This window comes from Mesocricetus auratus, unplaced genomic scaffold (genome assembly GCF_017639785.1).
Source record: "Mesocricetus auratus isolate SY011 unplaced genomic scaffold, BCM_Maur_2.0 Super-Scaffold_6731, whole genome shotgun sequence".
NCBI lineage: Eukaryota > Metazoa > Chordata > Mammalia > Rodentia > Cricetidae > Mesocricetus > Mesocricetus auratus.
The window spans coordinates 2,299,377-2,313,910 of record NW_024429185.1 but is presented as its reverse complement, the minus strand read 5'-3'; the positions used below and the strand labels follow the sequence as shown (position 1 = coordinate 2,313,910).

Genomic DNA, 14,534 nt, shown 5'->3' with positions numbered 1-14,534 from the left:
AGATTGAACCGGGTCATCATGTGTGCGGTGAGTGGGGGCTGGGGACCGAATTCAAATCCTTTTGGGCTGCAAACGCTTTTTATCTGCAGAGCCATCTAGCCAGCCTTTTCGAGTGTTTTGTTTGTGTTTATTTTTAGTGTTTGGGTTGGGTTCTATTTTGTAGATGGGGCCTCAGCAGTACACCACGAATATTCCCCATCTACAGATCAGAAAAGGGAGGTCGGGGAAATGGCCTCGGGTTTTGGGTCTGAGCAGTTGCACCCCACATTGAGCTTTGTCAGGACCTTCTGTGACCGGCAACCTTGAAGGGTGCTGGGGACTGCCCTTGGGTCTCCTGGCGTGGCTACAAGGAGATCTGGCTTGTCAGGGACTTGGGACAGACCCTGCAGAGGCGACATCCGTGCTGAGGCCGCGAGGTGGCGGCAGTGAGGCGGTGCCGCCTGGCGTAGCGGCAGCCGGCCAGCAGAGGGCGAGCGTCCCTCGCGTAACTCCCAGCTGTCCCCAGGCCGCGTCCTCATCGATGAGGACTCCGGTCCTCCAGCTTGTGCCCAGCCCAGATCCTGCCGTGGACAGGGGAAGGGTCCTACGGCTCCCGGGAGGAGCTGCGGCGCCGCGCGCTGGGCGGGGCCGGGCCTCCGGGCAGTTCGCCCGCCCGCCTCGGGGCTGGCACACAGCTGCACCGAGGCCTTGGCCGCTGTCCCTTTTTTCCAAGAAGGGTGAGGAGTTTGTGGGAAGCGGCGGGGGGGTTATTTATAGAGGACGCAGGAAGTCCCCAAAGAGTCAGGGCCTCACCCAGCGGAGGCGGCTGCGACCGGGCACTGGGCCCCCTTCCGCCAGGGCTGGGGGCCCAAGGGACGAGGGCTGTACCTGTGGAATCCAGGGAGGCTGCCCGGAGGAGGGCACAGCTGAGCCTGCCCGAGGATGTGCGGGTCCGAGAGGACCACCAGGCGGTCACGGGACAGGTCTCGGGACTGGAGGCCCCGCTCAGCAGCCTGCGGTGTACAGTCGCCCTGGCGTTCAGGTCGCTGCTCTCACCCACGGACCATCGCCAGGGCATGGTTCGAAGATTTATTTTGCAAACCCTGGTCCTGAACAGAGAAGTTTCTCGGGCAAGGCAAAGTATTGCCAGGCACGTTAGTGCGCCCGCGGTCCCAGCATCGTGGAGGCTGCTCCGCCCGTGTCAGGACAGTCTAAAGCATGGGGCTACCAGGTGTGGTGGCCCACATCTTCAGTCCCAACACTTGGGGAGGCAGAGGCAGGAGAATCTCCAAGTTGGAGGCCAGCCTGGGCTACATTATGAGACTCTAGTCTCAAAAACAAGGGGGAAAAAAGGTCACAAACCAAGCAAATGAGCCTTGCTCATCTTAAGTCCTGACCAGAACTTCAGAGAGCAGCTAGGGCTTCACCGGTTCTGTGAGCTGACAAAGGGTTAAGAAACTAGCCTTTGTGGGGTAATGGGGAGCCATGGAGGGTGTGTGAGCAGCAGACTCCATGATGGGAAGACAGCCATGGACCAGCCAGGACCCTGCTGAGGCAGCTGCTGGGGACTGCGGCTCGGGTGTCCTTTAACAGGGTCTCAGGTCCGCAGGGCAGCCTGTGAGTCTGAAGGCTTACACACTACACTCTTACTGCGGCTCGAGGGGGTTCGCTGTATGGCCCAGGCTGGCCAGGAACTCTTGGGCTTAAGCAATCCTGCTTCGGTCTCCCAAGCAGCTGAGGTTACAGATTTGGGATAGGGTGTCTTGGAAGAGGAAACAGAGGCTGGGTCGGAGTGGGATTCGCACCCAGGACTGTAGCTATGAGATCTTAAGCAGCTCTCTGCGGTCACCAGGCCGGCTTCATCCCAAGACTCAGGCTCGGGGCCAGGGACATCCCCAGTTCCTTGGGGCTTCCAGTCCGGCTGTCCCGGAGGCCTCCCAAGCTGACCCCTGGTGGCCCTGTTGGCCGGGCCCCAGCCAAGTGTTTCCTGCAGTGACAGGCTCTCGCCCGTGTTTCCGGATCCAGGAAATATCGCAGCTTTGTCCCGGAGGAGCAGAGCAGAGTGTGGCGCTGCGGGCCTCGTGACTCATCCCCGGCTCCCACCCCGGCCAGCGTTGGGGGAGTAGCCGCCTCCTCCTGAGCCCCTTTCCCTGGATGGCTCCTGCTTGCTGCAGGGCTGGGACTGGCCTTGCTCTTCAGTCTCCTGCCTCAGCCCTGCGCCCCCACCAGCGCTGACAGGCCTGCTCCACCGTGCTCGGCTTACCTCCCGAAGCTTGCTTCCATAAGGGTCACGGTTTGTTTTGCATCCTCCAAGCCTGAGGAAATGTTCCTTTAAATGTTTGCAACAGTAGTAGGTGGTGTGTGTGGCTTTTAATTCTTATTTTTCATGGTTGAAACAGGCTCTCCTGTAGCCCGGGCTGGCCTTCAAGTCCTGACCCTCCTGCCTCAGCCTCCTTGGCGCTGGGACAGTAAATGTGTGCTGCCACACCCAGTTTCGTGGTGCTGGAAATGGAGCCAAGGGCTCCGGGCACGCTACACGGCGAGCGCACCAGTAACTGACTACACTACCCGCTGAGCTGCACCGGCTGAACCCCGACTGGGCTGGAAGGTGCGGCTGCGGTCTGTGCGTCAGGCAGCTACGGTCTGTGCGTCACGCGGCTGCGGTCTGTCTCTCTAAAGCGTTACTGTTCCACTCTGTGTGGCTGAGTGCGCCTGCTGCTGCCGTTGGAGGGCAAGAGAGGACGCCAACCTGGATGTGGGAAGGTTGTGAGCTGCCATGTGGGCGCTGGGAACCAAATTTGAGTCCCCTCCAAGAGCAGCCAGCACCCTAAACTGCAGAGCCCTGTCTCTGCAGCCCCCACTCGGCACACGGCATCCCTCGGGAGGCTGAGATACAGCTGAAGATCAACCACAGTAAGACCTTGTATACAGATAAATAAAATAAACCGAAACCAGCCTTCAAGGGATCCCATGATATTTATTTCGTGCCACTAACATCGTTAAGGGATACAAGCAAGGCGGTGTGGGGAAGCCCCCCCCCCAGGCTCTGTGAGACACATGGGGACCCTCTCCGGCTGGCCAGGCCCTTCCTTGTGGGGAGGGGAGCCTGGAGACCCTGGAAAAGGGTTTAAAACCTAATGAAAACTCTGTTTCTTGGGGCCTCGAAAGAACACAGGGGAGCCCTGGAGACTCTCAAGGAGGACCAGGAAACCCCCAGCGCCTTAATCGGAACCTGGAAAGTCCCAAGGGAGCTGAGGCCAGGTTTCCTGTCCTCACCCCCGGGGCCAGGCACCAGTGAAACCACACTGGAGGAGGGCGCCTGCGGTGGCAGCTGAGCCGTGGGTGCTTCGTGGACAGGCGGGGCTCCGTTTGGTCATCCACAGCTGTATGTGCCTCAGACCAGTGTCTGGGAGACGGTGGGGAGCAGAGGGCAGTGATGGGGGCGTGGGGCAGAGCAGGAGGCATCCAGCGCGTTGGGCATCTGGCCGCCACCATCCTCAGATGGGCCAGTGTCGTGCCCAGGGTCCTGCAGCAGCTGCTTCCTCAGCCACTGGGGAAGGAAGAGGCCGAAAGCGCGGGAGTCAGCAGAGGCTGAGGAGCCAGGGGCTGGACTGCAGCAGGGGCATGACACCATTCTGTGGTCTGCTTCCCGGGCCTCTCCCAGGGACGCGCTCCAGCTTAGACCCAAGTTCCTCAAGCTCACAGACGGTGACACTGGGGTCCAGAGGGATACACAGGGCCCTAGGCACCCTAACCCTGGGTCTCCACGTGTAGTGCAGGCTGGCTTCTGACTCGAAGTCCTGCCTCAGCCTCCTGCAGCTAGGACTCTGCTTTTCTCTCTCTTGGTCACTCTTACGCCACAGTGGAACCCCCCCCCCGACCAACACCAAAGTCCACAGCTTCAGAGGCTGACACCAGGGTCCATCCTCCTGCTCTCCCCTCCCCCCCAGGGACATCAACCCCACCCAGTGCCAACAATTCCGAGAGGCTTCCGCCCCATCCCCCCTGCACGTCTGGGTCTGGAATGCCCTCCCCACTGGGCCTGGCAGAGGAGCTCCTGTGGGGTCAGGGGTGGCGCTGAGGCATTTCCTGGTGGGGAGGGGGGTCGCAGCTAAGTCTGGCTTCCTCTCCCCCTCCCTTCCTTCCCCAGCTCTTCCCTGGGGCCCCTAGACCTCACGCTCTGGCTGGCTCTGGTCACCTGCCAGGCTCCAGCTGCCGTCCCATCTCAGACTGCCTGGTGACCTCTGTTCTTGCCCAGGTCACTTCCCCCAAATCAACCACAGTGAACGCTGAGTCTCCGTGTGGGCCCAGCCCTGGTGCTGGTCATAGCCTCTGAGGCCCCCAAAGTCCTTGCCAAAGCCATGAGGAGGCTCTGTTCCTGTCACCTCACTGCCATTCCTTTCCAGGCACACTACCCAGAATCCCCAGATTCCTCCCTTGCCTAGGTCCCTGTGGAAGATTCCAGTACAGTCTGTGTCTTCCCGCAATGTCAGAAGTTAAGGAAAAATAATAAAATCACGGGCCAGCGAGAGGGCACAGCCGGGGAAGGGGCTTGCAGCCAAGTCTGAAGATCTGAATTTGATCCCTAAGGAGTCACATGGCGGAAGGATGTTGTCCTATGTCCCCACATGTGTTTTCACATGTGCACATATACCATCAGTCATTGTGAAAACCTCACAAGATACACGCGTCTCCACGCCACCGGAGACTTGGCTGGTCCACGTATGGGTTCTTTCAGGCCCTATCTTCCTCCGTCTGCCTTTGAGACAGGGACTCACTGTGTAGACCAGGCTGGCCTCAAACGTTCAGAGAAGCTCCTGCCTCTACAGCCAGGGTACCGAGATGACAGACAGGTCATCACACTGGTCCAGATAAGAAGTCTCCAGAGTGACTGTCTTGGCAGGGGCAAGCAGGAATTGGAAGGGGGCAGGAGAGTGGCCCTGGGGCCTGGGTCCCTTCCTGAGACTCCTGAGGTGCCAGCCTGCCACCCCAGTCCGACTCAGCTGGCCTTGTCTGGTCCCCTCCTGACTATCCCTTGGCCTGTGTCACCCTGCCTCTGAACTCCTCAGGGATGTGAGACCTGAGAATCAGGACTCAAAATGCAGAGGGGGCAGGAGGGGCAGGAGTTCAAGGCCAGCCTCAGCTACATTGGGAGTTTGAGGCCAGCCTGGGCTTCATGAGATCGAAACGCCAACCCCCCCAAGAAAAGAAAAGAAAACAAACAAACAAGCAACAACAACAAACACTCCCAAACCAAATGACGACCCTTGCGGAGCCCTGATGACCCCCAAGACCCACAACGTAGAAGGAGACAACTGACTCCTACAAGGTGTCCAGGTGCTGTGGCTTCCATGCGCACATACAAGTAAATCCCACGGTAACTTCTACAGGAGGGGCAAGTGTTCTGATGGCTGCAGCCACGCTCGTGCCCCCCCCATAAACGGTGGAGGAGATGGCTCTGTGGGAAACAGGGTTACTTCGACAGCATGGCAACCTGAGTTGGAACCCTTGGGGTCCAATTAAAAAGCCCAGTGCTGGCCAGGCATGATGGGGTACACTCTTAATCCCAGACCCTGGACGCAGAGGCTGGAGGACCTCTGTGAGTTGGAGGCCAGCCCGGTCTACACAGTGAGACCTTGTCTCAAAGAAACAAAAACAAATAAATAAAAATAACAACAACAAAAATCTGGTGTGTCTACACCAGCAGCTGTGACCCCACTGGAGGAGGCTGTGCTGGGGCCAGTGAGAGGACCTGGTTTCAAGAGCATTAGCTCAGCGATGACAGAGGACACCATGGTCCTCCTCTGGCTTCCACAGGCATGTGACACACAGGTCACACACCACACACACAGACATTTGGATGTCACAGGCGTGTCACACAGGTCACACACCACACACACAGACATTTGGATGTCACAGGCGTGTCACACAGGTCATACACCACACACAGAGACATTTGGATGTCACAGGCGTGTCACACACACAGGTCATACACCACACACACAGAGACATTTGGAGGCTGAATATTTTGTTTTAAAAACGGGTTGAGGAGAACCAAGCTCAGTGCTAAGGTAGGATCACAGGCCACTCCTGCACAGGGCCTGGCTTCTCAACACCACATGGTGGCTAAGAATCACTTCTAACTCCAGTTGCTGGGGCCCTGACGCCCTCGTCTGGCCCCACGGCATGTGGTGCACAGGCAGACACACAGAAAACACTCATACACACAAAATAAAAACAAATAAATAGATAAATAACTAAGTGGATGTGGTATCTGGGGTGGTGGTGCACCCTATTAATTAATCCCAGCACTCAAGCAGATCTCTGTGAGTTGCAGGCCAGCATGATCTATATGGTGAGATCCTGTCTCAAAATAATGAAACTAACTAATTAAATGACGCTAAAGTTGGATGTGGGGATAGGTATCAACCCACACTCATTTAATTTTTTTTTTTTTGGTTTTTTTCGAGACAGGGTTTCTCTGTGGCTTTGGAGGCTGTCCTGGAACTCACTTGGTAGTCCAGGCTAGTCTCGAACTCACAGAGATCTGCCTGCCTCTGCCTCCCGAGTGCTGGGATTAAAGGCGTGCGCCACCAACGCCCGGCCAGACTCATTTAATTTTATTTATTTATTATTTTTTTGGAGACAGGGTCTTTATGTAGCCTTGGCTGTCCTGGAACTCACTCTGTGGACCAGGTTGGCCTGGAACTCACTGAGATCCAGCTGCCTCTGCCTCTAAGTGCTGGGGTTAAAGGTATATGCCACCACACCAGCCACCTCGGACTTTCAAAGCTGATAAGGGAGGTCCGAAGTTTGGGACCAGCAAGGCTGTCTAGCCAGACGCTGTCTCAAAACAACCCTTGGAGATGCAGCTGCGTAGCGAGTGTGAAAGCGAGGCAGGTAGGATGGGGAGAAGTGAGTCTGGATGGCGAGGAAGAAGCCCCTTGAGGGCCCTGTCCCTGGGGACCGCCCTTCCTGGCACCCTGAAGGCTGGCGGGGTGGGGGGAGCAGGCCTGAGTGAGCATTGTCCCTCAACACTGGTGACATTTGATGTAAACAATGTCAAAAGCTTCCCCTGGTTCTCAACTGAGACCGGACAGTCCTGGGTGGGGACTCTGGCTAGGTCCTCAGTTTCCTCTTCTGAAAAGTGGGGATCAGAACAGAAACTTCCTGTCCTCGATGGACAGGGCAGGAGGGTGGGGTAGCGTGCAGGGAGGCAGGGCCTCTCTCTTCATCCTTTTCAATGTTTTCTCTGCTTTCTCCCCCACCTCCCCCTTTCTTTCAAAAAAAAAAAGTATTCACTATGTAGTCTGGAACTTGCAATCCCCCTGCCTCGGTCTTCCAAGTGCTGGGTTCACAGGTCAGCACCACCAAGGCCAACTCCTCACTGGCCACCTGTTTTGTAGGATGGTCAGGAGCTGGAGGCCAATCTCAAAAACAAGCGGCTCACACGGGTCGGGGCCAGCTCAGTGAAAGCTGCTGCTCTTCCCGAGGCCCTGACTCCAATGCCCTCCTACACACACACACGAAAGTAAACAGCCGATGTGGCGGTGTGCGCCAGCGGGAGATGCTGAAGGAGACAGAGGGATTGGGTTTGAGGCCAGCCTGGGCTACGAACTCAGGAGGCAGAGGCAGGCCGATCTCTATGAGTTCTAGGCCAGCCTGGTCTACAGAGCGAATTCCAGGACAGCCATGGCTACAGCGTAAGAACCTGTCTCAAACAATAAATAAATCTACTTAAAAATCAGTATCATGCCAGGGAGTGGTGACACACACCTGTAATCACAGCACTCAGGAGGCAGCACTGGCTGTTCTTTTTTGGGGGGAGGGATTTCGAGACAGGGTTTCTCTGTGTAGCCCTGGCTGTCCTGGAACTAGCTCTTGCAGACCAGGCTGGCCTCAAACTCACAGAGATCTGCCTCCCGAGTGCTGGTGTTAAAGGCGTGCACCACCAACGCCCAGCTGCACTGGCTGTTCTTTCAGAGGATCTGGGTTCAATTCCCTGCACCCACATGGCAGCTCACAACCATCTGTAACAGGATCCGATACTGTTTCTGTGCACAGACACACATGGACAATCACCTACTACAAGTCCCAGAGACTGCCTGAGCCTTGGAACCTGCTCAGATACGAGATTTCTCAGTAGCCCAGGTTGGCCTTGAACTTTCAATCCCTCCTGGGTGCTGAGATGACAGGTGGGCGAAGGACCTGGTCTCGACCGGGTCACCCAGGTGCTGTGACCTGAACCGATCTCAACCGGAGTGGCCTGGGCTCCACAGGGAACAGTCCCTGAGTCACCTTCCCTATGACGCACTCACACACACTTGGCGTCTCCAGCGGATGACTGGGGTGGTGACGCAGCGAGGGGGGGTGGGCACTGGGCCAATGCTCCGAGGACAGTCTGCGCCCTCTTTGACTGTGGCTGCACTGCATAGTTACCGTTTGACGGCCTTCACCTTTAATGGCCTTCACTGGGGAAGGGTCTGGGGCTGTGGCCCAGGTCCCCACTCTGGCTGGTCTATTTATTTCCTTATTTTTATCATGGCCCTCCTATGCCATGGCTGGAGTCCGTTCTCCACGCCCGCTGTGTGGGCCCCGGGGATGGAGTGCGGGCTGCCAGGCTTGGCCACAAGCTGCTCTACCAGCGGAGCCTTCTCTCCAGCCCAGCTCCCGATCTGCAGAAGTGATCGGAGGCTCTGGGGCAGGCAGACAGCGCGGTGACAGCCGTGGGGCGAAAGGACCCGAGTTTGATCCCAGGCCACAGGAAAGAGAGCTGAGTGTGGCGCGTGGGTGCATTTGTACAGGATGGGGGGGGGAGTGGGGTGGCCGCTCTCACGCCCATGGCCAGTCAGCAAGGCCAGTGACAAAGTCTGGGTCAGATACTGGTGGTTGGGTGTGATGACACATGACTTTAATCTCAGCACTCTCTGGCCTACATATAGAGACCCTGTCTCCAGAGAACCACAGAAACCATCGCGGGTGGGCCAGCAGAGACCAGTAAAGTCTCTGCCACCAGGCCTGGGGAGTTCAATCCCCATGACCCACGGAGCGAGTTGTTCTTTGCCGTGGCACCTGCTTGTCCTCAAATAAATGGAAGGGGAACCGTAAAACCACAGTGGATGACTATGAGAAACCACAGCCAGGCTGGGGTCTCGCCTTCACATACGCATTCAGGGTACACCTGACGAGACCCAGGACGGCGCACCACTCCACGGACCCAGTGCAGCGCCCCAGCCTCTGAGCTGGCTGGTCTAGCGCCCAAGACACCATTCCCTTTGTTTCCCTGTGGCCGGCTCCTCTCCATCCTCACAGAATCTCTCTCCCTCCAAAGCCCTGCCTTGCCTGTCTGGAGTATGGTCACGTCGGTATACCTGCCATGCCCTAGTATACAGCAGGTGCTCCATTATGGAGGCAGCAGGTGTGACCTCTGCCTCCCTCCTCCCCAGCCTGATCAGACTTCCTTTGTCTATACTCCTGTACGGAGACCCCAGAGGGTTTGCACCTCACCTGGGTGGGACTGCAGGGTTGACCAGCGGGGGACGCTGGGACTCCAGGATTCTTTTCTTGAACTCCTCCAGGCTAGCAGGATCTATAGGAAAAATGAGGATTCCTGTGGGCAACCTAGGAGAGGCGAGCTGGGGTGGGGAGCCCTTCTGGCCGTCACTCACCTATGGGCGGAGGAGGGGCTGGGCCCGGGGGCAGTCTTGGCGGGAGGGCGGGAGGCTGCGACTGGGGAAAGAGCAGGAGAGGTTGGCGAGAGGTTGGCGGAGCCGGGTCCCTCCTCCCCTACAAAGACCTGAGCAATCTAGCTGGGTGATTTTCTGTTGGTCTCTCTGCCTAACCATGGCTAGTCTGGTACTCACTATTTAGACCAGGCTGGCCTCCAACTCACTGAGGTCCTTCTGCCCCTGAATGCTGAATGTTAGGATTAGAGACTCTTGTCACCATTCCTGGCCCAAGAAACTTAGATCCTAACGCAGACCAATCTGAGGCGTCATGGAGGAGTTTGACTTAGGCGGGAAATCGAGGCCACCACAGCCCCACATCACCTGCAACCCTCTCCCTTCAACTGAACTCAAACCCACTCCAAACCAGATTCCCACCACCTAGCCCTGGCCCAGCTTCCGGCCTTCAATGGCATCCTCCGGCCTCAGCTCCCATACCACCCTCCAGGATGACCCTTCCAGGGCCCCAGACTGCACCCAGGATATCCATCCCCCATCAGCGGGCCAGGCCGGCCCACCTTGGCCTTCAGACAGGCGTCCAGCGCGCTGATGCGCACATCCACCTCGGTGCGGAGCTGCTCCAGCTCGCGCTTGCGCGCCTCTAGATCGCGCGCCAGGCCTTCCCGCTGCGCGCGCAGCGCCGCCTTCTCCTCCAGCGCCAGCTGCGTCTGGCGCGCGCACTCCGCCCGCAGCTGGCTCTCGCGTGCCTGCGCCTCCGCCTCGGCGCGCGCCCGCGCCTCCTGCGTGCTCTGCGCCCCACGCTCCACCTCCAGCTTCTGCCGCCGCAGCTCCGCGTTCTCGCGGGTCACGCGCTCGATGCCCATGCGCAGCCCGCGCGCCAGCTCTTCCACCTTGGAGTTCATGAGCCCGGGCAGGTGCTCGCACGTCCGGCGGAGGGACGCGATCTCGGGCACCAGCGAGGGGTAGTGGTAGCCCAGGTTATCCAGGGAGCGCTGGATCAACGAATCCCGCCACGCACTCAGCGCGTCCGCCTGGAACTTGTCCTGGTCCAGCGGGAGGCACAGGGCCTGCACCTTGCGAAGCTGCTCCTCCGTCACCTGCTGCTCCTGCTGCTGCCGCTCCCGTGCTTTGCCACAGGCCGCCAGCTGCTCCTCCGCCTGCCGCTTCCCCGCCTGCAGGCTCTCCTTGTCCTTGGCACACACCGCCTTCTCCTTGGCCACCTCCATCTCCAATGTCTTAGCCTTCTCGCCCAGCTTGAAGAGCAAGGCTGCGGGGCGGGGGGAGGGGAGGGGTGAGCCCAGGCTGGGCCCTGAGCTGCGTGGTCGTCATTCCCCCTCCCACCCCCCCCCGCCACCCCGCCAGGACCTGTGTTTACCTTCGCAGGTCTTGTTGTTCTCCTTCAGCTGTTCCCAGCATTGCTTCTCGCTCAGGATGATAGCGGCCATGAACCGATGATAGTTAATGTAGGTGATCTGCAGGTGTGCACAGGTAACACAGCTCAGCGCCCATCTCCAGGGCGCACACAGTGACCGCCTCGACACCTGTGGAGTCTGAGTCACCTCCAAAAGTTTGACCAGAGCCGGGGCTGGAGCTCCACTGGTAGAGTTCTTGTAGCTCAGATGGTAAGGTGCTTGCCTAGGATGCCCTGGGTTCAAACCCCAGCCCTCATAAACCAGGTGCGGCAGCTCCTACCTGTAACCTCAGCACTCCCAAGGCTGGAGTAGCCAAGTGCCAGGAGTTAGAGGCCAACCCCCATCACAGAGGAAGGCTGCCTCTGTTTGCTTTTTGACATGGAGTCTGTAGTCCTGGCTGTCCTGGGACTCCCTATATAAACCAGGCTGCCCTCCAACTCCCAGAGATCCTCCTGCCTCTGCCTCCCAAGTGCTGGGGTTAAGGTGAGTGTTGCCGTGACTCTTAACAAATACAGGGGCTGGGGCTCAGGTGCTCCAGTGCGCCTAGGAAACAGAGCTCTGGGTTTTGTGCCTGCATCACATCAGCAAGATGGGTGTGTCTGTCGTTCCAGACGGTAGAGTACCATAAAGTCAAGATCATCCCGGGATGCCAAGAGCCGGGCGTTGGTGGCGCACGCCTTTAATCCCAGCACTCGGGAGGCAGAGGCAGGCGGATCTCTGTGAGTTCGAGGCCAGCCTGGTCTACAGATCGAGTTCCAGGACAGCCTCCAAAGAGCTTATCTCAAGACAAAACCAAGAAAGAATGGGACGCTAAGTGGATGGGCAGGGACGTGGCAGAGAAATCACATTCTTTGTTCTTTGGGGACGAGGGGACGAGACAGAAACCACGAGGGCGTAACTCTGGTGGCTCCGGTCCGCCATGGGGAAGGCAGCTTGCCAAGGAACCCCGAGTCCTGGGATGTTCGTGTAGCAACGTAGATCCAGGGCTAGGCTGTGATGTGGCTGTAGTGTTCACACTTAGCAAGGAGGACGGTCAGGGTCAAGATCCAGGAGCCGTGAATGAATTAAGTGAAAATACAAACCCAGAAACCTGGGCGCCACTTTCTCCAACAAGGAAGTGTGGGAAACCAGTGTGTAAGTGTGTTGATGTAGGTGTGAGTGTGTCAGGATTATCCCCCTCCCACGGGGGGGGGGGCAGTAAGCACCTAGAAAGCCCAAGAGGCCAGGGCAGCTCTGCCTGAGGACTTGGACTCCTGTCAGGCTGGGTTTGTCACCACGGTCTGAGGGAGGACACCCTCTTATCCTGGGGACCCTGTCCTCTGCGGGGAGACCTTGCTTTACCCCTAATCTGATGGCTGCCAGCACCCCTGCTGTTGGCGCAGAAGCTGCCCAGCCTGCGCCATCCAGTCCTGTTCCCTCCGTGACCTGGAAGGTGTCAGGTGAACACAGCTGGGTGTGTCTGACATGCTACGGGCTGTGTGCAGAAAGCTGTCTCCAGGATCTCAGCCCTGTGACCATTGCAGGACGAAGTGGGCTGAGCCCACCTGGGAAAGCCTAAACCCTCCCTCCCCCCTGCTCTCCTCTCCTCTCTCTCCCTCCCCCCCTCTTTCCTCTCCTCTCTCTCCCTCCCCCTCTCTCTCTCTCTCCTCTCTCTCTCCTCTCCTCTCCTCTCTCTCTCCCCCTTTCTCTCTCCTCTCCCCTCTCTCTCCTCTCCTCTCTCTCTCTCCCCCTCTCTCTCTGTCTCTCTTCCCCCTCTGTGTTTCTCTGTCTCCCTCTCTCTCAGTATCTCTCTATCTCTATCTCTCTCACTCTTTCTCTCTGTCTCTCTCTCCCTCCCTCTCTCTCGGTGTCTTCTGTAGTCTAAGCTGACTTTAACTCCTGCTCCTGCTGCTTCAGCCTGCAAATATTAAGGTGACAAGTGTCTGCCACCATGTCCAAGAATGGCGTTCCTTCTGGCTGTGTCCTCAGCGCTGGGGACGGAACACAGGGCCTCACACGTGCAGCGCAAGGGCTGAGCTCTGAGCCCCACCAGGACTTAGTTCATCCATGTCACTCTGAGGAAGAACAAGCTTTCTGAGCCTGTGTACGCAGCTCTGTGAAGCAGCTCGCGTTCCGACGAAGCCGCCAGGAGCAGACTCAGGGCAGGCACCTACAGTAGCAGGACCTGCAAGTGCCCAGGACGCCCAGCTAAACCCCAACTGCAGGGAGACAATGCTGCTCCCGCCCAGCTTTCTCCCGGAAAGCTTACTGAGAATGTGCTCTCTCTGGATGGATTGGCCTAGCCATGAAATTGTGAATTCCTGGTTTATCCCAAGAGAGATTTTGTTATTAAATTGAATGATCAGAGAGCAAGACATAGTGACTTTAATCCCAGCACTTGGGAGGCACAGGCAGGTGGATCTCTGTGAGTTCGAGGCCAGCCTGCTCTATATAGTGAGTTCCAGGACAGCCAGAGCTATAGTGAGACCCTGTCTCTTAAAAAAAAAAAATAATAATTGAGCAGTCAGGCCTTCAAGGTGGCTCAGGGGGTAAAGGCTTGCTGCTAAGTTGGGGCCCACATGGTGGAATGTGTAATAAATAAGTCTAACTTAAAAAATCATACTGCCTGCAGCAAAGCCTTTCCGGCAGGTAATGTCTGCCACCGTGAAAATCACTGTCAAAAAATCCTCACCAGCTCCATGGTGATGCAGAATTGTCATGAGTTTAAGACCAGACTGTGCTCCACAGTGAGAGCCTGCCAGGGTTAGGGAGAGAGAAAGGCTGTCACTCAATGGTATAGCATGTACCAATAAACGAGGCGTGGCAACACCGGGCTGTAATCTCTCAGAGGTAGCAGTCAGGAACTCAAGCACATCCTTGGCTACACAGCGAGTTCTAGACCAGCCTGAACTACAAGAGACCACACTGGAAATAAAGAAGCTAGGAGGGGAGTATCCAGATTTCCTCAAGTGGAATTTAGAATTTGGGGGTGCCCGGTGCTGCAGCGCAGGGCGCGCAGGCCGCCTCTTACCAGGTCGCCTTGGCACTGGCGGAAGCTGGCGTTGATGCGCTCCAGTTCGCGCCGGGCGCTCAGCAGCATCTGCATGAAGGTGTCCTTGGCCTGCGAGCTGACGTTCAGCTGTTTGGTCAGGTTAGCCTGCACGGCAGACAGTCCCATCACCTGGCTGTACAGATTGTCGGCGCGGATCTCGGTGGCCTTCAGGCTGGCCTCCGTGGTGGCGTGCACGTTGCCATAGATCATGAAAAGGACCAGGCCCAGGATGATGAGGAACTGGATGAGCGACACGAAGAGGAAGAAGTAGCGCAGGTAGTACCAGCAGCCGCGGGCCGCGTCCCCTGTGCGGGAGTACGGGCTGCGGTCCATGGCAAGCCCCATTCGCGGTGTCGCCGGGTGCACTGTCCCTCCTTGCCTGCCTGGCCAGATCTGGGCTGCGCCAAGCAGGGGGGAGTGTTTATA

The 14,534-nt window shown here is 57.7% G+C and overlaps 1 protein-coding gene and 1 long non-coding RNA gene across 3 annotated transcripts; one reads left to right on the top strand and one right to left on the bottom strand.

Moving 5' to 3' along the window:
• Nucleotides 1-523: 523 nt before the first annotated feature.
• Nucleotides 524-3,107, top strand: LOC121139126. The gene is made up of 2 exons (XR_005875983.1): nt 524-716; nt 2,005-3,107. It is a non-coding gene; the product is annotated as an uncharacterized LOC121139126 (long non-coding RNA).
• On the bottom strand, nt 2,937-14,534 carry LOC101837498 (plasmalemma vesicle associated protein). Of its 2 annotated transcripts, none has more exons than XM_040742128.1 (6): nt 14,088-14,534; nt 11,041-11,215; nt 10,223-10,932; nt 9,648-9,708; nt 9,487-9,568; nt 2,937-3,529 (listed from the first exon to the last, which is right to left on the bottom strand). In XM_040742128.1, the coding sequence occupies exons 1-6, from the start codon at nt 14,451-14,453 to the stop codon at nt 3,523-3,525; spliced, it is 1,401 nt and encodes a 466-aa protein (XP_040598062.1). In that variant the 5' UTR covers nt 14,454-14,534; the 3' UTR covers nt 2,937-3,522. The 2 variants fall into 2 exon arrangements, with proteins under 2 accessions (XP_040598062.1, XP_012981985.1); XM_013126531.3 differs by having other exon boundaries at nt 11,041-11,137; nt 14,088-14,527.

Excerpts from the sequence above, each read along its gene's own strand:
- LOC101837498 (XM_040742128.1), bottom strand. The coding sequence starts at position 14,453 with ATGGGGCTTGCCATGGACCGCAGCCCGTACTCCCGCACAGGGGACGCG. Across the intron at positions 9,709-10,222 it reads ACGCCTGTCTGAAGGCCAAG|TCGCAGCCTCCCGCCCTCCC; the intron begins GTGGGCCGGCCT and ends CTCTTTCCCCAG. Across the intron at positions 9,569-9,647 it reads AGCCCCTCCTCCGCCCATAG|ATCCTGCTAGCCTGGAGGAG; the intron begins GTGAGTGACGGC and ends TTTTTCCTATAG.